The sequence below is a fragment of the Numenius arquata genome, chromosome 2 (genome assembly GCF_964106895.1).
Source record: "Numenius arquata chromosome 2, bNumArq3.hap1.1, whole genome shotgun sequence".
NCBI classification, from domain to species: domain Eukaryota; kingdom Metazoa; phylum Chordata; class Aves; order Charadriiformes; family Scolopacidae; genus Numenius; species Numenius arquata.
Genome location: NC_133577.1, coordinates 102,253,679 through 102,280,139, shown reverse-complemented (window position 1 = coordinate 102,280,139; position 26,461 = coordinate 102,253,679). Strand labels below are relative to the sequence as shown.

General features: G+C 36.2%; 1 protein-coding gene across 1 annotated transcript in view; it reads left to right on the top strand.

Moving 5' to 3' along the window:
• IMMP2L (inner mitochondrial membrane peptidase subunit 2) overlaps positions 1–26,461 on the top strand; it is a 476,967-nt gene that overhangs the window by 350,451 nt on the left and 100,055 nt on the right. Inside the window, exon 5 of the mRNA XM_074162367.1 lies at positions 19,186–19,288. Coding sequence (XP_074018468.1) covers positions 19,186–19,288 — 103 coding nt within the window. The remainder of the gene's footprint in view (positions 1–19,185; positions 19,289–26,461) is intronic.

The following is a 26,461-nucleotide window of genomic DNA, read 5'->3' as shown; positions in this document are numbered from 1 at the left end:
GAAGTGCAGACTATTCGGACTGAATGTGTCTCCATTTTGTTTTCCCCTCTGAAATCACTGGGTGTACTCAGGCTATTTTTGGCTATTTATTTTTTTTAAATCAGAAAATGCAGAGTTTCTACATGATTTGCTGTTAAATATATATATATTGGTTTTGTTGAAATTTTAATTATGGGTGTTATTCATGGCTAACGTTCTCCTCTCTCAGAGTGGTGAAAGACATCTGTTTCATCCTTATGCAAACAGGAAGGCAATTGAAATAGTAGACTTTCCATGGGGACATGAAAACATTTTCCACTGGGTTGAGTCACCAACCTATGGAATCTGATGTTAATAATGTAAAATTGAAATTTTTAATCTTTAAATAGATCAATTCTACAAGGTATTAGACTGGAAGTCTTATTCTTGATCCTTTTGCCATGATGGCTATAAAATTTCTATTTTAAAATGTATATTGACAAAAGGTAATGTCAATGTTCAAAGTAATGTTCAAGGAGTGATATACATTCCATGTTGATCTTTTTTTCTTCTTTCATGTACCTCAGATTCAGCTTTTGGTGATGACTGACTGTTTACACTTTGTTAAAGCAGACAGAGCCTGATATCCATCATTTCAAAATATGTTTAGGAACATATACTTTGTTGTATTTTGATCCTAAATTATACACTTCTTCTGTCTATTATAAGTAGAAACAGTTTTGATTTTGATTGATTTTTGATTGATCTTTTTTCTTCTTTTCTGGGGTTTGTAAATAAGAATTTGGAGTTTTGTGTCTGTCACAGACTATTATGATTAGAAGTCTTTTCTGTGGCTTCCTGTCACTGTGCTCTCACTTCTTTAGAACTGACTGATCATGCTGATAGCACTTTTCTTTCCAGAAGTACCAACATGCTGGGATTGTCCGTTGTTATATAAAAATGTATCTATTTTTTCCTACTCTTATATTTCAAGATTATGTGAAGCAAAATCAGAAATACTTCCTGTGTAGCACTTTGTGGTTCAGAAAAGAAATACAAAAATTCCCCTACTTGCCAACTATTTAACAATACAAGATTCAATAAAGTGTTCAGCACACTGGTGTTCTTGCTAACATTCAAGGCAATGACAAGGAAGTTGCTGCTATGACCAGACACAGGATTAGTTTCTCTGTAGATATTTAAAATGTCAAAGAATAATCGTTGAATGGTTTAGGTTGGAAGGGACCTTAAAGATTACCTAGTTCCAATCCCCCTGCCATAGGCAGGGACATCTCCCACTAGACCAGGTTGCTCAAAGCCCCATCCAACCTGGCCTTGAACACTTCCAGGGATGGGGCATCCACAACTTCTCTGGGCAACCTGTTCCAGTGTCTCACCACCCTCATAGTGAAAATCTAATAGTGATATCTAATCTAAATCTATCCTCTTCCAGTCTGAAGCCATTACCCTGCATCCTATCACTACATGCCCTTGTAAAAACTCCCTCTCCACCTTTCCTGTAGGCCCCCTTTAGGTACTGGAAGGCTGCTATAAGGTCTCCCCAGAGCCTTCTCTTCTCCAGGCAGAACAACCCCAACTTTCTCAGCCTGTCTTCAAGGTACAGCCCTTTGATTGTCTTCATAATAATTCTGAAGGCTTTTTCAAGAATTAATATTGAACAAACATTTTGTTGGTTTAGTAACATTAAATGGAAAAACATACTTGGGGAGAAGGAGAATGGAAGAAATACACCAGTTAAATGTTGACACAGTACTGTGAAGTTACCAAATGCTGTTGGAAGTATTAATGAGGACAATGCCCTTTCCTTTTGTGGGTGATTCAGATTATTTCTTTGAGGATCTTTGGTTTGAAATTTTCACTGCTTTGCAGGGTTTTCCTGTTAACAAAGCAATATGAAATTCCAGTGTTGTGAGAAAAAAAGAAGCTATTATTAACATCTACTCCTAAGAGCAAAGATCAGCTTTCTAAATCTTTTTAGGCTCTATGAAGCACTTCTTTACTATTGTCCAATACTGGACTCTGTATAATTGAACTCTATCAGAAAAAATGTTTAAAGGCAAGTGTGTGTGGCAAATAGTAGACTGCTCTGAAAAATATTAGATCATCTGTAAATTGAGCATTGCTGTTTATTACGTTTCCACTGTTAATCTAAATTGTAGTAACAAGGTTGAAAAAATACAAACTATTCAGCAAATACACGTCTGCCTCAACAGGCTAGGAATATAAACCCCCTGAAGGATATGTCAATTCTTGCTTCTTGAGACATGGTTTTAAAGATGGACGTAGGGAGAGGTTAAAGAGAAAAACAACAAAAACAATGTTGATGAAGCAGTTGCCTGACATTGGCAACTGAAAACACAAGAAATCTTCAGTTTGCAGAGTCTGAGGGGAGAAATACCTAGAGGTTTAAAGAATTGTGAAGGCAGTACATGAGCTGAATTGTTCATCAAATCCCACAATACAGAAGCTGGGGGCACTTGATGAGGCTGGTGGGAGATTGTTCTATAACAGACAAAAGAACTTTACACAGCAGATAGTGAACTTCTGGAATTTGTTGCCCCAGAAGACTGTGGAGGCAGACTGTATTAGCAGGTTCAAAAATAGGTTAGACAAATTCATGGATAACAGATCAATAAATGGATACTAAAAGAAGTAGACAACAATGTACGATCAAACATCTCTGATACAGTAAATCCCGATGCTCATGGAGAGTAGCCGGGCTAAAATGCTTTTCCTGGGTACTGTCTGCTTTTGCAATAGTTTGGAAACAGACTACAGGGCTACATGGGCTGCTGCTCAGACCCAGAGATAAAGCATTTCTTATACTCTTCATAAAAGATTAATGATGAGTATGCTTTTTTGGATATTCTGTAATGTTATCTTAAACTTAAATATAAAGAAATATTAGTATTTCTGTTTAGATATGAATCTAATATCACGAAAAGAGTTTTCATGGTGCTTACTTCAAATTATAATTGTTTATTTCAGTAATAATAATTCTTTGTAGAAACCTCCTAGAAAATGTCCCTTTTAAGAATAAAATACTTGAATATTTGTTTCATTCATGCTTATCACTCTTTTTTTTTTCCCCCCTCAAAGTAATCATACAGTAAGGGACAGAATCACCAGTCACTCTGGCTGATTACTCACTTGCCAAGTGCTTTACAGGATTGTAGCACAAGACAAGAATATACTTCAGTGGAAGGAAATATTAGAAAAATTATCCAGCACATAGATTGCTCAAGGTGACTATGGTAGCCCTCTGAAGAAACATGTATATATTCAGATGTTCATGCACACACCTGTATTTAAGTTGTAATGTCTTGAAAAGTGAAAAAGAGAGTTTTTTTCTCTCCCATTTTTCTGTTTCAGCTAAGATTAAAAATGGGAGGAAGAACCTGAATCTTGCATTAGTGTTTAGACAGTTGGCTAGAAATTAAAACCAGCTGTTGTGTGCTATGATTTCTACATTCTTTGCTTGTACTAACTGTCAGGCATGAAGGCACCAACATAATTTATTTAATGAGTTTAATTAGAATTGTGAAGAAATCATGGGATTAGGCACCTGTGACTTTAGTTATAAAAAGTGCTTAGAGATACCTCTTTTTAAAATTTCAAAACTAAAGTTACTGGTATTATTTCAGTCTTTTTATTCAGTAATTTATGTCTACTGCTTGAAATTATTTCAGGGGTCTCTGGAGCAGTGTGTATCAGGCACAAATAAATTGAAAGACTTTCATTTCAAGCAAAACTTCTCTTTTATCCACCTTGCCTTGCTTGAACTTTTAAACAAAATGTCTTGAATAGACATACTTTGAATTCAACTTGGATAATTCTTGAATACATAAATCCTTCAATGCTTCAATTTGTCATAGATCATAGATTTTTATTCTAGACTGAAACTGCCTGGCATGTGACACTGCAGAGAGGTTTGGGGACAATAGGGAAAGAAAATACTGTGCCTCAGTGCTCCCCAGGTGCACCCAGGTACACATCTGCATGCACTGTGAGCAAGGTGGGCATACTTGGACCCAGATAGTTGCTATTATCTAAATTTGGCTTATAGAAATGTGGTAGTGGGATCCTTCTTGGGAGGTTTGGAGGCTCCCTACCCAACGGCAGGTAAGATGTCCAAGCAATCAAGGTCAGTCTGCCATGTGCTCTGTGGGTATTTTCAGTGAGAACCTGAGGCACTGTCAAGTGTCAGCAGGGACATAGGGATCCACGTCAGATAGCACGGTGAGCTGAAGACAGGATGGATGAGAACTAAGTGCATTGCTTTATACTATTTAGTCCAGCAATAATTACACATTTTCAGCTCATGTTTATTATGGACAGGCAGTAACCCATCCCTGGTTACTTAATTTTTCTTGTAACATGCAGTTCAGGATTGTTTTTTCAAATTCAGTTAACGTAGCTGTGATGGAGAAGTCTTCATATTTTATAAAGTAATCTATAACTTTCACTGGATGTTTCCCAATATAAATAAAAATGAAACCTCTCTTCAGTCACATGATTTTATAGAGCTGGTCAGTAAAAAAACCCCTGAAATATTTACAAATCAAACTGCAATTTTTTGAGAAGTGATCCATGATAAAGACTCCTGAAAGTGACATACTTTTTCTCTTGAAAGCTTGTTTTGGAATTATTCAAATGCTTCTTCAGAGAAGTCTTTATTACAATTGGTTTATTATATCTTGTTTTTCATTTGCATATCGATTTGCACTACTTTTACCATGTTTCAAGGCATTTCAGTAGTAGTAATTTACATTACACACTAATAATGCTCAAAAAAAATAACACCTGGAAATTTCTTTTAAAAAATATTTGTTGGCAATTGCAGATTGTGTTATAGGTCACTTTAACTTTCCGTGAGTATAAACATCCTTTAAAATGCAGTTGATGTATAAACCTGGGTTGAATTTCATTGTATCTATACAAGGGATGGGAAGCCTCAAAGGATTAAGAGTCTTGCAAAACAGTAATTTGAAAGTTCAGTCTGAAAGAGCATCACCAGTTCAAAAGCAGGTGTCTTCTGCAGTTCTGATCTACATATATGGGCTCAAATCTTTTAACAAAAGTCATATGAAACCTGCTGGGGTTTAGATTTTTTTGGAGCAAGGTTTTCAGGTTAAAATCAGGCAAGTCTAAATCCAAACCAAGCTTTTATGACAACAGCTATTGTTGCAGGAAACAAAGATTGGTAAAAAAACCCCCAAAACTTAACTCACTTCTTTCTTGCATTTAGTCTATTTTTGAAATTTCAGGAAAGCTTGGGATGAATGTTATGTGAAATTTCGTATTGTTCTTAGTTTCCATTATATTTCCCAAATTATGACCAGTGTCACATTACATTTATAAAGTCTGTTCTGACTGTGTAACTCTTTTTCCTTGATTTTAGATCAGTTATTTCAGATTTTTTCTCAGCAGAAAGTATCGTTCTGATTTTTAACACAATTGAAATATTTGGGAGTTCTAAAAGTCATAATCATAAGTTGTATCATGAAAATATAAATTTATTTAATAATACAGAGTTAATATATTTTATAGCTTACTTGCAAGCTTCTTAATTATCTTTTTGATAGTAGTTTTAAAAAAAGTTTTAAAGGAAAAGCAATGAAGGGCATCTTTTCATATATTTTACTAACCAACATTAATAGAAGGAAGCATGTAAAGTTTCAGGCTTCCACTGTAGAGAGAATAAGAACTCTTCCCTTTCCATAAATAAATAAAAAAATATATCTTGAAAGCACTTATTAAGATTCCACATTTTGTATATGCTGCCTAAAGCAGACTAGGAAATTTTAATGCCTTTAGTTAGTGCTAAGCAATAAAGAAGGTGTAACAATTAGCTTCTGTGTGAAAGGTGTGTGGGTGGGGAATTATTCCTTACAGTTGGAGCTAGGCAGAGATATTGCCAGACTCTTTAGCAGTCACAGGTCTACAAGAATCTGATTTTAACCGAGACAGTTATTCACATTGCTGATCTTCTTACAAGGTTCCAAAAAAACAGATGGGGTATTGTTCTTTGTGATGTGTTAAAACTTCTTTTAGCAATTGCAAATGCTATTCTGACATGAGAAACTCTGCAAAATCTCTCTTCACTATTTATTAAATAAGCTCCACAGTCATGTATCTTACTTTTTCTCAGTCCTAAGTTGTTCTAGAGTCTTTGTAGAGTAGATAACTTAAAAAAATATTTTGAAAGATTCTTTTACATCAGTGAGCAAGTATATTGTCAGTCTTGGAAGGACTGGTTAAATTGTGCTGCATGTTAATATATATATATGATGCTTCAATAGTACTTTCATTTGTATAGCACAGTGCCCTATTTCAGGCTCCATGGGCTCGGTAAAATCTCAACCATCTGAATCTCAGCTAAGAGCAGACTCAGTAAGTTTGAGACACTCTCAGTAAGTTTGCAAATGACACCAAGCTGGGCAGGAGCACTGATCTGTTTGAGGGTAGGAAGGCGTTGCAGAGATACCTGGACAGACTAGACCGAAACCAATGACATGATGTTCAAAAAGATCAAGTGCCGGGTCCTGCACTTGGGTCAAAACAACACCATGCAGCACTGTAGTGCTGTAGTGCTGTAGTGCTGCTTGGGGAAGAGTGGCTGGAGAGCTGTCTGGAGGAAAAGGAGCTGGGGGTGTTGGTCAACAGCTGGCTGAATATGAGCCAACAGTGTGCCCAGGTGGCCAAGAAAGCCAACAGCATCCTGGCTTGTGTTAGAAATAGCGCAGTCAGCAGGACAAGGGAAGTGATTGTCCCCCTGTACATGGCACTGGTGAGGCTGCACCTCGAATACTGTGTTCAGATTTGAGTCCCTCAGTGCAAAAAAGACACTGAGGTGCTGGAGCATGTCCAGAGAAGAGCAATGAAGCTGATGAGGGGTCTGGAGAATGAGTCTTATGAGAAGCAGCTGAGGGAAGTGGGGTTGTTCAGCCTGGAGAAAAGGAGGCTGAGGAGGGACCTCGTAGCTCTCTACAGCTGCCCAAAAGGAGGTTGTAGCAGGTGGGGGTCGGTCTCTTCTCCCAACTGACAACCAATAGGACAAGAGGAAATGGCCTCACGTTGCTCCAGGGGAGGTTTAGATTGGATATTGGGAAAAATTCCTTCATGGAAAGGGGTATCAAACATTGGAACAGGCTGCCCAGGGAAGTGGTTGAGTCTCCATCCCTGGAGGTATTTAAAGGACGTGTAGATGTGGTGCGTAGGGACATGGTTTAGTGGTGGACTTGGCAGTGTTAGGTTTATTGTTGGACTCAATGATCTTAAAGGTCTTTTCCAACATAAATGATTCTATGATTAAGCTGAGGAGGATCCAGGAATCAGAATACAGGTGCCTTAACCTCTAGCACAGTAACCTCTAGCACAGTAACCTCTAGCACAGTAACCTCTAGCAGTGATGAAAAGGCACTGCTGTGACCGTCTCTGTCACCACTTCTTGAAAAAAAGAGCTTTTGTCCATTCAGCTTTTCCTCAGAAGAAGAATAAATAGGCCAGTGGAGTTGTCCAAGGTGGTGGATGCCATGATTTTCCCCTCTGGGTTACAAAGATTTTTTAAAACTTTTTTGTCTCCTCCACCTTCTCTCACAAAGCACATTTGCTGAAAGGCTGGCAAGGCCAGGTACCTCCACTCTGAGTCTGAGGAAATACGCAAGACAGGCAACCAAAGGTCAGGCTATAGCCTCTACCTTGGCAGTCGCTGCGGCAGAAGAAATGGCAGAAGAACTGCTTAGGGAGAGAAGTTGGGTGAGGAGAAAAAGTGAGTTCAAGCAAGAAGAGGTCTATATTTAAATAGTTGCAGATTCAGCAGGCTGGAGATTAAGTGCTGAGTCAACTTTTAAGTTCCACAAGTTTTAATCTAGAAAAAAAGTTGGACCTTCTCTTTTCTTAGGTTGGTATAGATATTACTGAGAGGAAAATTTCAACATCTGTTATTGAAAGAGGGGAAGAAGGAAGGTATTGCCGCAGTATATAAAGCCCAAACCACTGACTGTGTATCAGGTGAAATCTTGTGTTTGTTTACAGTTCCAGAAATCTTAACTGTTCACTTCAAAACAATTGTCTTCAATTCCTTCAAATGTATCTAAAGCTAAAATTTTATCCAGTGATTTTCCCAGTTGATTCAATATAAATAAAAAAGGATGTGGGTTGCAAGAATCAATCTTTTTGATAGCAGTACCTTTTTGGTCTTTATTTATCCTCCTGTTCTTACAGGTGTAAATTGGTAATTTTACTTAGATGACCTGGAATAACTTGTAAGTTTTTACCTTATTAAAATTATGAAGCTAATGACAATGAATCTAATGAATGATTCCCATCTAATAGATGATATAATATGATATAGTTAATAGCTGTTAATGATATTAGCAAAAACCTGTCATGTTAATTATCAATATAATTTTGTAGAGAAATGTCAGAAGGTAATGAAATGATACACTCATTTTGTTAATGGGACTTTTATCAAAAGAAGCAAACTGAATAGTTTTCATAGTCTTAACTTGAAAGGGCACAGAGCTGGCAGTTGGAATCAGACAGATTCACAAGTGAAAGATTGTGGTAGAGAAAAATGACATATTGTGTGTTTTCTTTTTGCTGAATCAGTAAGCTGGTTAACCATTTAAATGAAGTGAATGAAACAGATGCAATATTGCTCTTTTTTTCAACATAAAATTACTGTTTTGTTTTAGTTTTAATTTATCCTGAAAATAGTTATGGTTCTGATTAAGAGAATGTGCTGAGCAAAAGAATGAGGTAGTTTCAGTAACTTGAATGGGAGTGACAGATTTGTGTAAAAGTGTGTAGGAATATTTATACTCACATACATATAGTATATGCAGTTATCTTTAAATAGTAATCAGTGTTGAACAAATCACAAAATACATATTGATATCAAATATAGAATTTTCTAATAGTCATTTTATATAATAATACGCTCAATACAGTTAGAGACAGTAATGTAAGTTATATATGGGCCTTGAAAGAAAGGTCCTTGTGAAGGTATTCCATAGTATCACCTCAGCAGTATTTTACTATAGGTTTAATCAATTTAAAAAAGAAAAAAAAAAAAATTCACCAAAATTTTACTTTCCTGAAAGGGGGATCAGAAAATGAGAATGCCGTTAGTGATAGAACAGATGAAACAAATGCAGGGAAAAGAAAGTGGCACACCTTATGAAAGGAATTGTGTACAAGACCCAAGGACAAAACTACACACAGATGTTACAGGAAAAAGGGATAAAGTCATCTGTGGGAGGGAAGCTACAGTTGGTTGATCGTTCTTAGCAGTGGGAGCAAAATGAGTTCTGCTTTGCAGGGCAAGCAATATTAAATGCTTGAGGTAGCCATACACCTTCTATGTAAGCAAAACTCTCAGAAACAGAGGGAAATTCCTGTGCTGCTAACTGTTATGTGTATGGTGATCTGCAGTGGTGTTGTACGTAGTTTCTGAAGGAAGGTAGGATGAGTTGAAAAAAATACAGAAAGACAATGTGAGGATGGAAATCATAAGTGACTGCAAATGAATACAAAGAAATTTTACCCAAGGAGAAATTATTTCCTTAAAATCCAGATCCCCTGGCATTGTTGGCTGATAACCAGTTGCTCCAGCTCTACTGTTCACCTAGAAAATAACTTCTGGTAGCTGTAGCTCTTTTAACTCAACTCCCAGAGTGCTTGCCAGCACCAAAGTAACAGACCTTTGTGAGCAGATATATACATATTGGTAAAAAGGGGCAAAATCTAGGCCCTAGATATACAGCATGTCTTAAAAGCACAGAGTAGAATATGTAAGGAAAATAAAATACAATCTAGAAATGTTATCAACTGATATAGTTATTGTCCAAGATTAAATGAAATTGCAGCTTTGTTAAAAATTCTTAGTGAATAGCGGAAATAATGAAAAAACTTCTCCCAAATGAGGTATATGAAGAAGAAGGGCATTGAAATAAAGGGTATGTTATATCAGGTACATTGATCATATAGAACAACAGCAGCTCCATAGCTGCTTACTCATTAAAAATCTTGAGAGTGTTTTGAGGGTATTTTGAAAATCCAGGAAAGAAAGGAAGAGTGAGAACAGAAAAATGAATTGCATTGAAATTAGCCTTGAACAGAAATTTGAGCAATTATCTGGGAAATGATGTGCTATTAAGACAATGAGAGACAATGATTCCTCCTTCTTTTTGCAGTCTAAGTCTTTGGTATGTTTTGGACAAATATACCTGGGTTCAGAGGTATGATTAGCATCCTTTGCTGGGAAACTGATCTGTCAAGGGTACCTTTGCTCATAGCAATGATTCCATAAATTCTGTGATTCTCGTAAGCAATGATCTCTTGTCTTTTCTCTCTCATAATTATTTCTAGTCTCTTCTCTGTTACCGTGCCCTGTCTGGTACAAAGTGGGGTGTTATCAAACTAACTTCAGGCTTGAAGTGAGGCTAATGTCTCTGGTGGATGAGCTGGCTTGCTCCTTGTCCTTTCAATCATTTTATCATTTTAGATAAATATGCATAATAGTACATTTATTTCATTAGACTGCTAAAAAGAGGAAGAAATTTTGTAGAAAGGCCTTTAACATTGTTGGCATATTTTCATTTACATATTTAGAAATAACAAAAGACCAGTTATTTTACAAAAGAAAAAACCCTTAGTTACAGAAAGACTTGAGGGCAAAATCTGACAAATCTCTTTAATAAAATGAAAGGCTTGGTAGGCAGTCTTGTATATTTATATTGTGCTGTATATGTATTATATGCAGCACTTTCATCCAAATATGGTAACAACAATGCTGAAAAATGAAGCAAGTGTAAATATATGATGTTGTCTGGACTTGATTAACTGTAAATAGTGTTGACTTAAAAATATTGTTATATGGACCGTTTATTGTAGAAAGCATTTAAAAGTCTTTCTAAATTAATTTTTGTTTCTATAGCTAGCTGGAATTCAGACAAACATGTTTAATTTTTTTGTTGTAATTTAATTGAGTGGTAGTTTTGTGTGCCTTGGTAAAAAGTGAGATGACCAAACTAGCGTTCATAATAATGAGATAGCTTTTGAAGGTAGCAGAGGAGTGCATTGAGGAAGAATATATAGGGTCAGGGATCAGAAGTTAAAGTGATATGGCTTAAGAAACCTGATTTTATTTTGATATATATATGATGTGGGTCATGTGTATTTCCATATATCTATTTAACTATTTCTACTACTAGTAGATACATATATCTATCTACTACATTTAACTACTACTACAAGAAAGCCAACGCCATCCTGGCCTGTATCAGGAATAGCGCGGCCAGCAGGAGTAGGGAAGTGATTGTGCCTCTGTACTCAGCACTGGTGAGGCCTCACCTCGAGTACTGTGTTCAGTTCTGGGCCCCTCACTACAGGAAGGACATTGAGCTGCTGGAGCGTGTCCAGAGGAGAGCCACCAAGCTGGTGAGGGGTCTAGAGAACAAGTCATATGAGGAGAGGCTGAGGGAACCGGGCATGTTTAGTTTGGAGAAAAGGAGGTTGAGGGGAGACCTCATTGCCCTCTACAACTCCCTGAAAGGAGGTTGTAGAGAGGTGGGTGTTGGCCTCTTCTCCCAAGTGAATAATGACAGGACCAGAGGAAATGGTCCGAAGTTGCAGCAGGGGAGGTTTAGATTAGATATTAGGAAGAATTACTTTCCTGAGAGAGTGGTCAGGCACTGGAACAGCCTGCCCAGGGAGGTGGTGGAGTCGCCATCCCTGGAGGTATTTAAGAAATGTGTAGACATGGCACTTCAGGGCATGCTCTAGTGCCCGAGATTGTTGGTTTGTGTCTGTTTGTGGGTGGGTGTGGTGTGTGGTTGTGGGCATTTGTTTTGTTTTGGTTTTGGTGTTGGTGTTCTGGGATTTTTTGGGTGTGTGGTTTTTTTTTTTGTTTTGGTTTGGTTTGGGGTTTTTTTTTGTTTTGTTTTGTTTTGTTTTTGTTTTGTTTTGTTTTGTTGGTTGAATTCGATGATCTCAAAGGTCCCATCCAACCAAAAATATTCTGTGATTCTGTGATTCCGTGATATAAAATAGGTAGTTAAAAGAATACATAGGTCAGAATATAGCTTGCAGAGAATTAAATCAGGTCATATGTAAAACACAATTTATTAATATAGAAGTTGGTATACAGAATATATTTTCATATTTTCCTAACTTTCCATTTGGTGGGGGGAGATAAGTCTTTGCCAAGATAAATTTATTATGCTGAACTTTGAAGAGTGGATTCTGTACCTGTTTGTAATGTGGCACTAAAAATAATTCCTCCCTATCACTAGCACGCGTGCATCAAAGTTATCTTCATTCCCTTTTTTATAACAGCAGAGTGCTTTTTGGATGGCAGCACTTTAGAACACAGCTTTGGTTTACATGTTTACTCAGGTGAAGGTCTTTTCATCTGGTCATATGTCTTTGAGACTAGCAATATGTACTAATTATAATACATAATAAAAATATAAAATAATTTGTAATATGAGTATTATTTATAAAGCACATCTTGACATACAAAAATGGAAATTTTAAATTCACATAACAATGCATGCTTAAGATATCAATTAGTAGTGAGTTATTTAATAATCACTGCATGAATTACTGCCTGAAAGTCTGAAGGGTTTACTTATCCGGATTTCAAACTGGGTCATCACCTTGGTATCCTCTGGCCTTAGAATTAATATTCCCAGTTCTCATTGCTCTTCCAATATAGTATAAAGAAAACCCTGGTGAAAATGAGATCTAGGTTCTATTAACCCATATAAAGGGCAGCTGCAGTAGTAATACAAAATTTTGCATGACTACATTTCTTCTAGTTTCAAAATGTTATGCTGTAATTGGCTGCATTGCACTGTCCTGCAAAATAGTGATATTATCCTGTTTGTGTAGCTCACTCAGTGTGGTATAGCCACTGGCAGAAATATAGATTAAAAGCTATTTATCTGATGCAATACATGATGCATGCATTTGAAAATTTAACTAACTTTCACATAGCAGGTAATTGGCAAAAAGGGTAAATATCAGGTTTTTAATTTAAGTTGAAATCCAGTAATTTTCCTGAAAGCTGTATGTTTTAAAAGTGATTAACTGATATTTTGGAGAAGCTGGTTAAAGTAATGGCTAAACAATTATTTTGTTTAGAATTACATGCTTTGTGAGAAATTATCTAATTAATAAAACAGAGCTACAAACATCTCTTGTACTTTCCATATCAGATTTCTACTTATTCTTAGCACTGCTGTGTCACAGGAACCTGCACTGGAGCATCACTGTGGTAGGAATGCTGGGAAAAAAAGAGATCCCATTTGCAGTTCAGCATCTTGCTGGCTTTAACTGCTTGGCTTATTTATTACACAAGGTTGTGTTTTTATTATATTTCTGTTCCGAATGAGGAAACCAGTAAGTTAGTCTTCATTTTTCCAGAAACTTCAAAATCTTTCATTGTAAAAGGTGAAACCTACAGAGACGCTCAAAAATTTGCCCAAGTATAGCCAAAGAAATCTCAGCCTACTTAATGGCTGCTCCTAATCTCACCACTTTGGAGTCTCTTGTTTCAGATTCTGTCATTTCTGTCATTCTGGCGTGTCTTTGGGGGCTTCCTGTCTCAATATATCAGACCTGGCAATGCTCCAGAAGCAGTATCCCAAGCATGGGGTCTTCTCCAGCACTTTCCCATTTCTCAGTGCTTGGATGCACATTTTAAAGTCAGGCCTCTCAATAATTGACTCATCTGCAGCTTTTAAGGAAAACACATTTCAACTCTGAGGCAAAAGTTAATAGCTGCACGCAACCGGAGAATATTCCCTATCCTATTGGCATACTCTCCTGCATAGTCTGGTAACGTGGCCTTTAGAAAAAAATATTTAGTTGCTTCACATATATAACCCTATCTTAAATAACAGCTTGTGGTCAAAGGAATATAATATATGTAAGGGAAGAGTTAAAGCGAAAAGACACAGATGGCTGTTTGTGTATTGGAAGAGAAAAAGGCGATTTCTTAGTGGCTGGAAGGTGTTTAGTGTCATATGGAAGATTCCCTGTGGTGATACTAATACAATTTACATGATATATTACAATAAGGTTCATATCTTGGGATCTGGGTGTCACTTAAAGTTGACTATCTCACTATTTTTTCATTCTGTGAATTTGATGAAGATGGATGTATGTGGAAAATTTCCATGTACAGCAATTTATGTTGTTTGGAAAAAGTTGCTTTTAAGTATGATAGAGAATACCTATTTTACAAAAGAGTTTGTATTTGTTTATTATCTCCTGTGCAAGTAGAGGAAATTATCGACAGTGTCTGTTCCCTGATGACACCCAAAGGTATGCAGATTGCTGAGACCTGATTTCTCAAGGTCAAATCAAACTGAAGGCAATTGTTCCTCATCCAACTTAGCTGAGCCAACTTGCTTGCTTTGGCACTGGTACCACATCCTAAAAAAGCAGATTTTGCTTGCTTGTGGGCAGGTGGTTAGAATACCATATAGAGCTCATTTTTGACTGTCAAGATTGAAATTATTTCTCAGCCAAGGATAGATATAAGTACATCTGTTAACTATTAAATCATGGAGAATAAACCTTTGCAAAAGTTCAAAATGTACCTCAGATGTAAGAAAAAAAGAAAAAATCAGAATTCCAGACCAATTTCTGTAAAAATGACTAAAAAGATAAATGATCCTCCATTACATTCTGATCAAGAAAATTACTGCAACTCTCAGGGACTCTGTTCTGAAGCCAGTGAGTTTAACCACAGCGTGAACAACAGCAGCATAAGTGGTTATTACTAACCTGTCAAAGACTTTGGTAAAACCTGAAGTACTTTTTTGCACACAACAGTATGGTTTTTAGCAGATGCTTGAATACTATGTATTAAAATCTGAGTATTTTCATATCTTTACTTGTGTTGTTTCTAAAGCGAACCTTTAAAATGGGAAGGCTATGAGGTTTTAAACAGTCTTTGTTTATTTTTGTTGTAAAGATAGTAGATTTCAGAAAGTGAATGACTACTTTTTATTAGTAGAGGCTTTCTGAAATTTAAAAGACTGTTCAGTAATTATAACTCATGCTAATGAACTGGATATGAAATTAACAAATACTAAATTAATTATTACTTACACCAATTTTTCTCCTAAGAATTCATTCAGACATCTTCTAAATTTAATTAAATACTTCATGTGTGAGAGCTAACAAAGAGGTCAAGATTACAGGAGAAATCTGAGAAATGAGCCTAAGAATACTCAACTAAGAAAGAAAAATGAGATTTTACATTACTTTCAAAATATGTAGTACATTATTGACTGCATTTCTTTTGTAGCAAAGGCCTCTCACAAGGAATTCATGTGAAGTTCCTGATGAGCGAATTTTGCTTTTAATTTATAATTGGCTTGAAGATTTTAGGTTTTGTTGTTGTTGTTGTTGAAGAGTGCTAGAAACATTTGAAAGTAATTTTTCACTTTATATTGTATTGCTTTTTCACAAAAATATTGACCATTGTACTTATAATTGTTATTTATTTACATGATCCTGAATCTGAAAAGTGGATGCCAGTTGCCTGCAAAGCTATCTCAAAGGGCTGAGTCAACACTTCTCCTTATCAGAATGTTGTTGTACAATTTGCATTAGTGATTTGGCTTTGTATAATTGCACAAAAAGACAGGTAATAGTTTTCTTTCAGCATGTCTATCTAAAATGGTTAGCTAGTGTAATGAATGAATGGTACTTTATACATTTAGAGCAAGAGCCATATTGTCAATGTAGCACACGTATGTGGTCTCCCCTTGCAATTTAGGCCAGAGATTAAAGTGTTTAATTTCTGCAAGATTCATATGAGAGAGGGGCAGTGTTACTAACTGGCTCATTTTGGTTATGAAACAATTTGTGCTTTCTTCATAGGAGAAGAAACTACAAGTTTGGGTTTTGTTGTCCTTAAAAAAGTCAGCACGGTCTTTGCAACAGTAACTAAAAATAACCTACTGTCGTTAACCAAATATGACTTTCTGAAGCCAGTAGCCTGGTTTGCTTGCATGTATGGTTTATTGATCTGTTGTGGAGTAATTCAACAATGAAATTATCTTGAAAATTAAAAACAATATTAAGTAATGGATGATCCAATTTACTGTAACATGAGCTTATTGCTGCAGTTCGTTACTAATTCATGCAGTGAAAACCTCAAGTAAAACTGTTTTCAAATTTCACCTGGATTCCACAGGACAGCTTTTGCAGGAGGCTTGCTAAAGTGGATACTAAGTCCCTAAGTAGCTGCCCTATGTAAATACTACACTAACATTTTGAAGGAATTGTCTTAGAAAAATAGATTTTCTTCCCTTTTTGTCCACAGATATACAGGTACTTATTGTTCACAATACAACTAGATTTTTTTTCTATTGGACCTACATGTGGGAAAAATCTGATGATTTATATACTCCATACATGAAATGGTTGAAGGTTTTACATTTATCTACTGAGTTTAGAGCGATTTATCCATGCAGTAGCAGTCCTATCTACTAAAGCAGATAATTAGAACTGCTGCTTCTGTTTCTTTTCCATTTCTTTTTCTCTCCCCTATTCCCTTAATACAAGTATCAACATCATCAATTTTAATTCTATTTCCTCTAAGTCAAAACTTCTTGTGTACAATAATCTGCTTTTTTCAATAGGAGAATTTGTGCATGATTCTGCTTTAATCACTGTAAAAGACTTTTTTTTTTTTTCATAATTGTAGCAATTTTTTCTGGTTTGTGATGGTTATTTCAAGAGTAGGAAAGAAATATGTATTTTCCTATGTTGTAGAAATAATAAAAAGAACCAATGGTAATTACTGCACTTTATAATATTTTTCTTCTTGCTTTAGGCCTTAAAGAACACACTATGCACCTGTGTTAAGCCTTTCTATTTTCACAAGGTCTCTGCAAACCACTGCAAAACCTATCTGTGCAGACCAAATTGTTTTCATTTTTGTTTCCAAGTACTTATTGCAAAAGCTTTTTTTTTTTTTTCTGCCTTTTTTTTTTTTTCCTGCCCCTTCCTGTTAGTGATTTCCTAATCATAATAAAGGAGGAGATTATCTGGGGGTAGGAGATTGTGTCTGGTCTGAGATGAAGTCACTGACTGGCATTTGCTGTATTATTTTCCTGACATTTATGAGGTAAATGTGTCAGCAGAATTAACTTTCAAATCCTTTCACCCTTCTGGCTGAAATTCAGTCTTGTGCATGAAGTTCGTAAAGGGACAAAACTTTATGACAATCTACTCTTCTATATTCAGGAAGATGAATGGAAGTGAAAATTAATATTTTTTGAGCTATTGTTTGCCTTTATCACTGATGGAAGATATTAATTTTAAAATTTTCAGAGTGTCTAATCAGACAGAACAGAATTAATGGCCAAGTTCTCTGAACCTATATCTTAAAACATATTTCTCATAAAATTTAGTCTTATATGGTGCTTTGTAAAAGAAAATATCAGTGAGACAAAGCATTATGGAATCTCAAAATATAAATAACTTTATCGTCCAAACTATGCCATATTTCTGAAAAATAAAAAAAAGGGGAAGGAATTGCATAGTAATAAATTGCTCATTTAACATAATTAAATTATTACAGATCTACTCTTCCTGTTTAAGAAATCATATGTTTACGAATTCAGGACAGTTTTGCATTTTTGTTTTGAATGATTTAGGAACTCAATCTTGAATACTGTGTAATATGAAACTGTTCTAGAGAAAGATGAAAATCAGAGTCTGCAAATAGGCTATTATTTTTTCACCTTCCAATGAAAGCACAGGTAAAACTTCCACTAGAATACACTTCTTTCACCCTCATCTTTTCAGCTGCCTCTGAAGCTACTTGAAAAAGCACTGGTTGGATTTTGTGACTTGCAAAGTAAATAATTATTCTTTTTATTTGAATAAAAAAGTAAAATTAATAAAATGCACTTTTGAGGATTCCTTATTCATCTAATATTTCATGGTCTCCAGATTATTAATTAGCTTGTCCTTATAACATCCTCACATCCACACACACCTCAATCTAAACAAACCTCACCAAAACCAGTTTTCTCATTTTGACTTGTGAACATCCCTTATCAGTGCTGTTGCGCAGTTCAGCTGAATCTCTGGGTGAAGGTGATTTTTCTCTCTTCAGCTGATTTTCTTTAGTTTTAGAGTGTGCTCCTTCTACCTCCTGCTCTGGCAGCATGTCTTCCAGACAGTGAAAAGTGATGAGCAGCTGGAGGCAACAAGCTAGATCAAGAGTCTCTTTTTGTCTATGGCCAGACTTGGTTATCCAAAACCAAATAAGAGGTATCACTATCCGTAGTCCCATCTGTAAATTTTTCATCATGGTAGTAATTTGTTGCTCATGATAAAATCACCTACCTGCATGAATGACTGCAGAATAACAGATCTCATCTGAAAGAAAGCAAAAGTATATGGTAGAAGGCAGACTGGAATTGTGAAAATGACAGCTACCCGTGAACTAAATACAGGAATTTTGCATACTCTGCACCTGAGCTTTAGGACTCATCTGTAGTTTGTAATTTTTGAAATATCAGGGCATGCTGAGGAATTGCTTCAGTATGAACTTCTATGGAGAATGGCTTGAATCATCAATGTTATTTTTTGCAGCACTTGGCCTTCTCTTAGAGGTTTCCTTTAAGTTTATTCTGTTCAGCTTGTTACAGCTGAAGAAATCCTACCCCCAGGACATAAGCATTACAGGAATCCAGGCTCTGAATCTGAGGCCATTTCAGATATGCCAGACTGTTTTTGATGAGTACCTAACATTACCCCAGAAGAAAAGCATTCTCAGTACACTGTGTTTATGTAACTGCATTTACCTACATTTATGTCCACGGACATTTACCCAAGATAAAATCTGATGGTTCAAAATTGTTACTACAGAGATGGAAATAAGAATCCCTTATATTTAACTAAAAATTCTTTTGTTCCCTGTTGTCAATATTTGTGCCATAGTAACATAGTAAACAGGACCTGGCAATTAACTCATACAAAATTGTTGTGTATTTTCACTTAAATAGCCTCTTGAAGTCTAAAAGACTTCAGCACAGGTTTTTTTAAACAAGTGTTTGATGGTATGCAAAGTCAAATTCCAAAACAATAAACATATGAATTTTCCTAACAAAACATTGTAGATTTTTTTTTTAACTGATTAGCCATTTTTGCAATTCTTTTTAGAACCATTGGATACAAAAAGAAGTATGTGAAAGTTCCACATGGACATATTTGGGTGGAAGGTGACCACCATGGACACAGCTTTGACAGCAATGCTTTTGGTCCGGTAAGTCAATTCACTGTGTATCATTTACACTTTGCAACTGAAAAGCAGTGTGTGTATCCTGGGTCATTTGTGTAACACAGCAAGTATGAATTGACTGAGCTTGTATTTTTGTTATTTTTGTCAGAATTATTGGATTTTATAAAATGGCTTGGTCAGCAGAGATTGAGTTTGCTCTTAACTATTGTAAAAAGACTCCTTTTAATTCCCCCCCATGGATGAGAGGTGGTGGATATTTTAAATTTGGAGGGATGTACTGGAGGAGTAGCCAGAGGGTGAGCCAGATCCCTGTAGCTGACAGATGCTCCCTGAAGACATGTTGCCAGCTGATGTAATTTGGAACAGTTCCCTCCCAGGAGCTTGGTCTTGCTTTAGAGCCAGTGCTGGGATAAAGAATTTGGAAGCCGTAATCGTGCTTTGTAAGTGTTAACTATTAAATTGGTCTGTGGAGGACAGTAGGGATATTTCGAAAGTTTTCAATAAATAAATATTTATGTTTTCTTTATATATGGCCATTTTTACATTGAATAATGGCAAAACATAACCTGAAACATCTGTTTCTTGACTGGTAAAAGTGTGCATCTGTTCATCAGGAAGACAGTAAACACTTTCTCTGCACTCCAGTTTCAGTTTGGTTTTGGTTTTGTTATACTTCGCGTGGGTTCCTGTTCTTGTTTTAACTTAATCTAGCATGCAGGAAATAATTGCATAAGCTGTGCATCCTGCTGTGGAAGTACAAATCCTTTTTGCTCTATTCCATATACAGTTTTTTGACATGAGTCTTTAAGAGAGAATACTCTTCAAATATTATTAAAAAACCCACTGGTTGTCACAGGGAAGTTGTCGAGGCTAGATTCCTCCACCCTTGTGCATTTCATACCTATTTCACACAGAAGTTGCCCCACTGACTCTAATTGAATCAAAGACAGCAAGGATCTTATGAGTTTGTCTAACTTCAAGTTTAGCCCAATTATTAACTTGAAATAATTTGTTCTCAGGAAAAAATGCAAAAAAAGCCCTACTGTCTGGTTTGGAGTATGTGATGCCATTGCCTCTCTTTTGCTTTGTTTCACTTTTTTTTGTGGCTGTATTTTTTGCTATTTTTCATTATTATTTTCCTGCTACTATCTCCTAGGATTCCTGACATCTAGTTTTAGAGGTTCTTTGCAGCAGGATTTAATTCAGTCTACCCTGTGCAGGTATCTCTTTTGTCTCTTAGAAGGCTTTTCCTTGTCTCTCTTGCTCTCTGTTCCCAAGATAAATCTTAGTCATAAAGCCTCTAATCTTCTTCTCACTTACAAATATACTGCCAATGTAGACTTGGAGCATAAGGAAACTTTAGCTGTTGGGTATTGGTTTCAGATTTACAGCAGCTCACACAGAAATTAATAGAAGGTAAAATCCTCAAGGTTGGCACCATGCAGTTTTCATACAAGATAGTGTGTTGGGGTTAATCTAAATACCTTCAATTTTTCACTCAATTCACTGATGTTTATAAATACTAGAAAATCACCTTCACTAGGCTTTGACCTCACAATAGCTAACTAATTGTGAGCTGCTAGCTAACATCAGATAGTATGAAGTCACTTTTCTCCCAGAAATGGCACCTTTTGAGTGCTAGTAAGACAGTTCTTGACAGTGAATTCCCGCTTCTGCAGGAAGAATGACTTTTGTATTGTGTTGATGATTACATTATGGGCAGGTCAATTATGAATAGGTGTTTTCCTCTGAAATTAAATTAGAGTAACAATTGTTGAATTCAGGCTAAAGGGGGCAGAAGACATCACAGAGCTGGAAACTAATTTGAGATGAGGTTTAATAAGGCCAAGTGCCGGGTTCTGCATTTCGGCCACAACAACCCCAGGCAATGCTACAGGCTTGGGGAAGAGTGGCTGGAAAGCTGCCTGGCAGAAAAGGACCTGGGAGTGTTAGTGGACAGCCGGCTTAACATGAGCCAGCAGTGTGCCCAGGTGGCCAAGAAGGCCAACGGCATCCTGGCCTGTATCAGGAATAGCGTGGCCAGCAGGAGCAGGGAAGTCATCGTGCCTCTGTACTCGGCACTGGTGAGGCCTCACCTCGAGTACTGTGTTCAGTTTTGGGCCCCTCACTACAGGAAAGACATTGAAGTGCTGGAGCGTGTCCAGAGGAGAGCCACCAAGCTGGTGAGGGGTCTGGAGAACAAGTCCTATGAGGAGAGGCTGAAGGAACTGGGCATGTTTAGCTTGGAGAAGAGGAGGCTGAGGGGAGACCTCATTGCCCTCTACAACTACCTGAAAGGAAACTGTAGAGAGGCGGGGGTTGGCCTCTTCTCCCAAGGGAATAACGACAGGACCAGAGGAAATGGTCTGAAGTTGCGGCAGGGGAGGTTTAGATTAGATATTAGGAAGAATTACTTTACTGAGAGAGTGGTCAAGCACTGGAACAGCCTGCCCAGGGAGGTGGTGGAGTCACCATCCCTGGAGGTATTTAAGAAACGTGTAGACGTGGCTCTTCAGGGCATGCTCTAGTGCCCGGGATTGTTGGTTTGTGGTGGGGTGTTGTGTGTGGGGTTTAGTTGATGGATGCTGCTTGCTTTTTTTTTTTTTTTTTTTTTTTTTTTTTTTGGGGGGTGTTGTTGTTTGTTGGTTTTGTGTTGTGTTTTTTTGTTTGTTTGTGTGTTTTTGTGTTTTGTTTTTTTTTTTTGTTTTTTTGTTTTTTTTTTTTTAATGTGGTTGGACTCGATGATCTCAAAGGTCCCTTCCAACCACTAAGATTCTGTGATTCTGTGAGAATAATAAAATATTGAAAATTTTCATCTGCAGGAGAAAATGGAAAGTGTATTTAGAATGACATGCTACACTCCAGGTTCTTTTCTATTCTACACATTTAGATTTTAGGTTACTGGGATGCTTTCTGTCCCTCTGTCTGCTGTATTCTTGAGATCACTTGCACAAATGAATGAAAATGTTAAAATCACTCTCTTCAAACCATTCAGAAGGTATGTTCTTAACTTAAACGCTTTTTGTTTCATAAGACTACAGCAGTCATAAGGAAGAGACTGCACAATAGTAAGACATGAACCCATTTTGCTCATTTTGTTAGAATATAGGTCACTTAAGAGATTAGGTTAAATGTTATATGTGTCACAACTCTGACTTGCAAAACCAGATATATTTTCTTGGATCAAAAGATTCAGTAAAAATGGTGTATTTTTAAAGTGGATTATGTTTTAGGCTACAGTTTTTTTTCAATTTTCATGCAATCTTATAGTAGAAAGGCTTATATAGTGTAGACAGTCAGACACAGTAATATTTTGTAGATGAGTTTAATGAGTTACATGGGGCATAAAAGGAAATTAAGAAAAAACATATTGAGAACAGATGTTAGAATAATTTTTTCTCTTGGAGAATAACAATATGTGTAATGGCTTAATGGGTTAGGTTGATAAAGCAAAAACCCTGATACCAATCTAGTTCTAAATTAGATGCACCTTTGGAGAGATATGAATTTCTAAAATGTAAAACCTTGGCAGAGTAAATTATCTTTACTTAGTTTGTAAAAATATTATAAAATAAATTATATTATCTCTTGCTATTTCATAGTTTTTATAGGACTGAAATTGGAATGTTAAGGCATAGAGATATTTTCCTGAAGTGTGTAAATAAAATGAAAATGCTTTAACTAAATTTTGTAAAGGTTTAATATTTCCTTTCTGCTTAGTTGTGTCTTTGAATAAAATTAATACCTGAACTGATATTACAAAAATAACGGAATGTCTGTGGATAGAATTAGAAATGCTGTCAATTCTCTATATGATCAAAACTTAAATATTACTTACCTTTCCAGAATATTGGACTGAATTAAATAGAGTATTGTTATCGTATGTTGTCTTTTTTTTTTTTTTTAAAAAAAAAAGGCTTTGTGGAATACAGAATGGCAGGTGTTATATAAAACTGTTGTTTTGATACTGCTGTGTTTCAGGTTTGGAAATATGTCATGTTGGCCATTCATAATGCTGAAAATAGCTGTTTTGAATAAAAGCCAATAAATATTCAGTGAACTTGCATTTTTTTAATATTATTTAAGGGGATAAAAAATTCCATATCGTGGGAAATTTATTTCAATTACTTGGACTAGAACAGAGATTTCTACTCAATGAACTGTTACTGTTTTCAAATTCTATTAGAATGAAGTCAAGCTTTTATGATATTAGCTTACCATTCCTTAATTGGCATACTACAGGAATATAATAATGAATAGCTTATATAATTATGATACCATTTTTTAAAGTTTCTCCTTCTTGCTTTCAACTCTGGTAATTTTGCTGCTTTGGGGGGGCTTTTTGCTATGTAGTTCGACAGCATAGGAAAGATAACATTACTGTTCCTGGCAATGCTTCTTTCTTAGATCAGAAATGCAGGACACATTATAAAGAATTGATCAAGTATAAAACTCTGCTGCTTCAAATTTCTTAAAGATTTTGAAGAGTTAACTTTATGGTTGACTTTATGCCAGATCAGTTATTGTCTTTGTTTACACAGCCAGGATAATACCAGCATAAAAACAAAGTCACAATTTATATTCTGGATCTGACTCTGTCTAAATCAAGGGAAAAGTCATTATAAACTGTACTTCGTCCAGATCAAATGTGTAGAGTTGGCATCCAGCAGTGCAGAGATGATTATGCAACCAACATGTAAGTAACAGTTATTAATAAGTGCATGCAATAACTGATATATATTAATTCCTGGATGTACAGGAATGTATATATACACATACACTTGAATAGCACTCTCAGAGTTTAAAAAAAAAAAAAATGTTCAATCTTATCTTATGAGGATTTGTTTGGTAAATATAATATTCTTATTACTACATTTCTATGTTTCCAAATGTTGCCAAACAGAGGATATGAAAGAGCTTTATAAAATTAGGGCTTGAAGTCAATGGCAGTCTTTCAGCTGTCTTGTAAAGAACCTGAACAAAAGCTCATTAAAGTCAATGAGAGATTTCTATTGGCTTTAATGGCTTTGGATAAGGCTCTTTATGAGTTAAGCTTCACAATCCAGTGTAAGGGCAAAAAGGCTATTATCCTCCTTATCTTCCTGGAAAACCTGAGACATAGGTAGGGTGAGTACCTTGTCATAAAACATCTTTTTGGCTCAGCCAGGTCCCTATCCTAGTCCTCTTGGTAAAAATACGTCTATCTTTTAATGTGTTTACTCTCAAAACTAAATCCTTTTGAACCTGAGCCTGGCTTTTTGTTTAACAGAAGTTTTACATTCATAAGCTTCAAATGAGTAAATTGCTTTCAGTTAGCATTTATGATTGTCCATGTAAGCAGTTCTGTACCGTAAGTTCATGCAATAAACTGTCTGAAAAAACATTCTTGTCTGTTCAACTATTTTTTCTTTCAGCAGCCAGAAACTGTAGACTATGACTAGAAAACTCTATAGACTAGAATGACATTCAAAAGAAGTCTGTGTTTGTTAGTTATTTTAATTTGCTTTTCAAAGGCTATCATCATCTCTCTCACATATAAGACAGAAATAGTTTAGCTGTTAACCCTCAATGGGCAAATCCAATTAATAACAGTAAAGGAGTGTGGCCTATTATAATTATTTGCTTAAACTGATCCAGTATTTTTCTCTGTAACTACTGTTAGTGAATACAAGTAGTCAAAACCAAAAAATATGAAAAATTTGAGACACATTAAGGTGAACTGAAATAAGTGCAGTGCTTGTCTGCTGCTAAAGGAAATAATTGAACTAAGAGGCCTGCAGCCTGTGAGAATAGCCCTGCTTCATATGTTCTGTCTTCTGAGAGGTTCAGAGGACAGTTGGAGGAAGCAGCAGATATCTTTCTGCAGTTCTGGATTACTTGCATAATAGCAAACAAAAAAATGCCACATATCCTTCAAGTGCACATCAACTTGGTGATGATCTTGCCATCTGCTGATTCTTTCATTTCTGAGCTATAAACTAGTGCAAGAATCACATATCCTCCTGAAATGGAGCAGCCTTTAAAGCAAAAGGTGGGAAAACTTTAACAGCTCACAGCAGTGCGCTGAGCAGCACTGTGTCAAAATTGCACAGTAAGCTATGTAGGCAGAGCACATTCTTCCCACAGAGAATTCTTCTGGGTCTCGAAATACTGGGTAACCCCATTTGTGTCCCCCATACTCCCAGCAGCCGTTTGGAAAGGCTTAAGACAAATAGCTTCAATAGCAACCCTATTTTTCTTAGTTTAGACCGAAGTCAAGAAGAGATGTTCAAGCATTGCAAAACAAAAGTGTGATTTTAAGCAAGAAAACGCTTATCTGTGCTTATACTCACCAAGTTAATGTAAGTGAGGATAACAGTGATGGAAATGTAGTCAGTGAAGCCTGGAGACTCGGATGCATCAGTTTTCTGGCTGGTGTTGCAGCTTCTGTTTTCTTTTTGCGTGGCCAATACTTGTACCTGCACTTTGCTGTATAAATGTAGCCTTGGAGAGTAGCATGACTTTTATGGGATTGGTGACATTTATTCTTTTTCTCTTGGGTATTAAAGAAAGAAATAAAACTGTGTTTAAACAGGATGTGTAATGCAAATATGCAATCAATTCCATAATATTTATCCCTGGCCACTGGCAAAACCGAAATAGGTAAAATTGTTTACAATCAGAAAAAAACCTTTGCATATAGAGCATGAAGTTACTAGTAGTAAATAGCATGCATGCACAGTTTGAACTTGTAAAAGTCTATGATGAATAAAACGGATAAGATATTATGTGTTATGACTGTTGATAAATAAACCTCGAAGGGTAAATATGCTTGTCCCCTTTTGAGAGAATATTATATGTGAGATACAAATTGGCATGGTGGCTTGTCTATTGAGAATGACAATTCACTCCAGGAGCTGCTGAAGGGGAGCTTTGATAATAAGATTGTGTGGCCTCACTGTCCATTGAATTATCATGACTAACTGAATGTGCAGTATAGGGAATAAAAAGTCCTCTATGGCTGTCCTAATTCTCTTGGAAAGTAAAATATTTAGCCTGACTGTAGTCTAAACCAATGCATAAAAAGCATTCAAGCAGCCTGGCTATCATCATGTGACTAAAAGCTCTCAATGATGTCTACTCCTTAGCAATGGAATGCTCATGAGGACTTGTAAAATAGCAGAAAGTTTGGTTCACATTTTCCCCATTCTAGCTAAT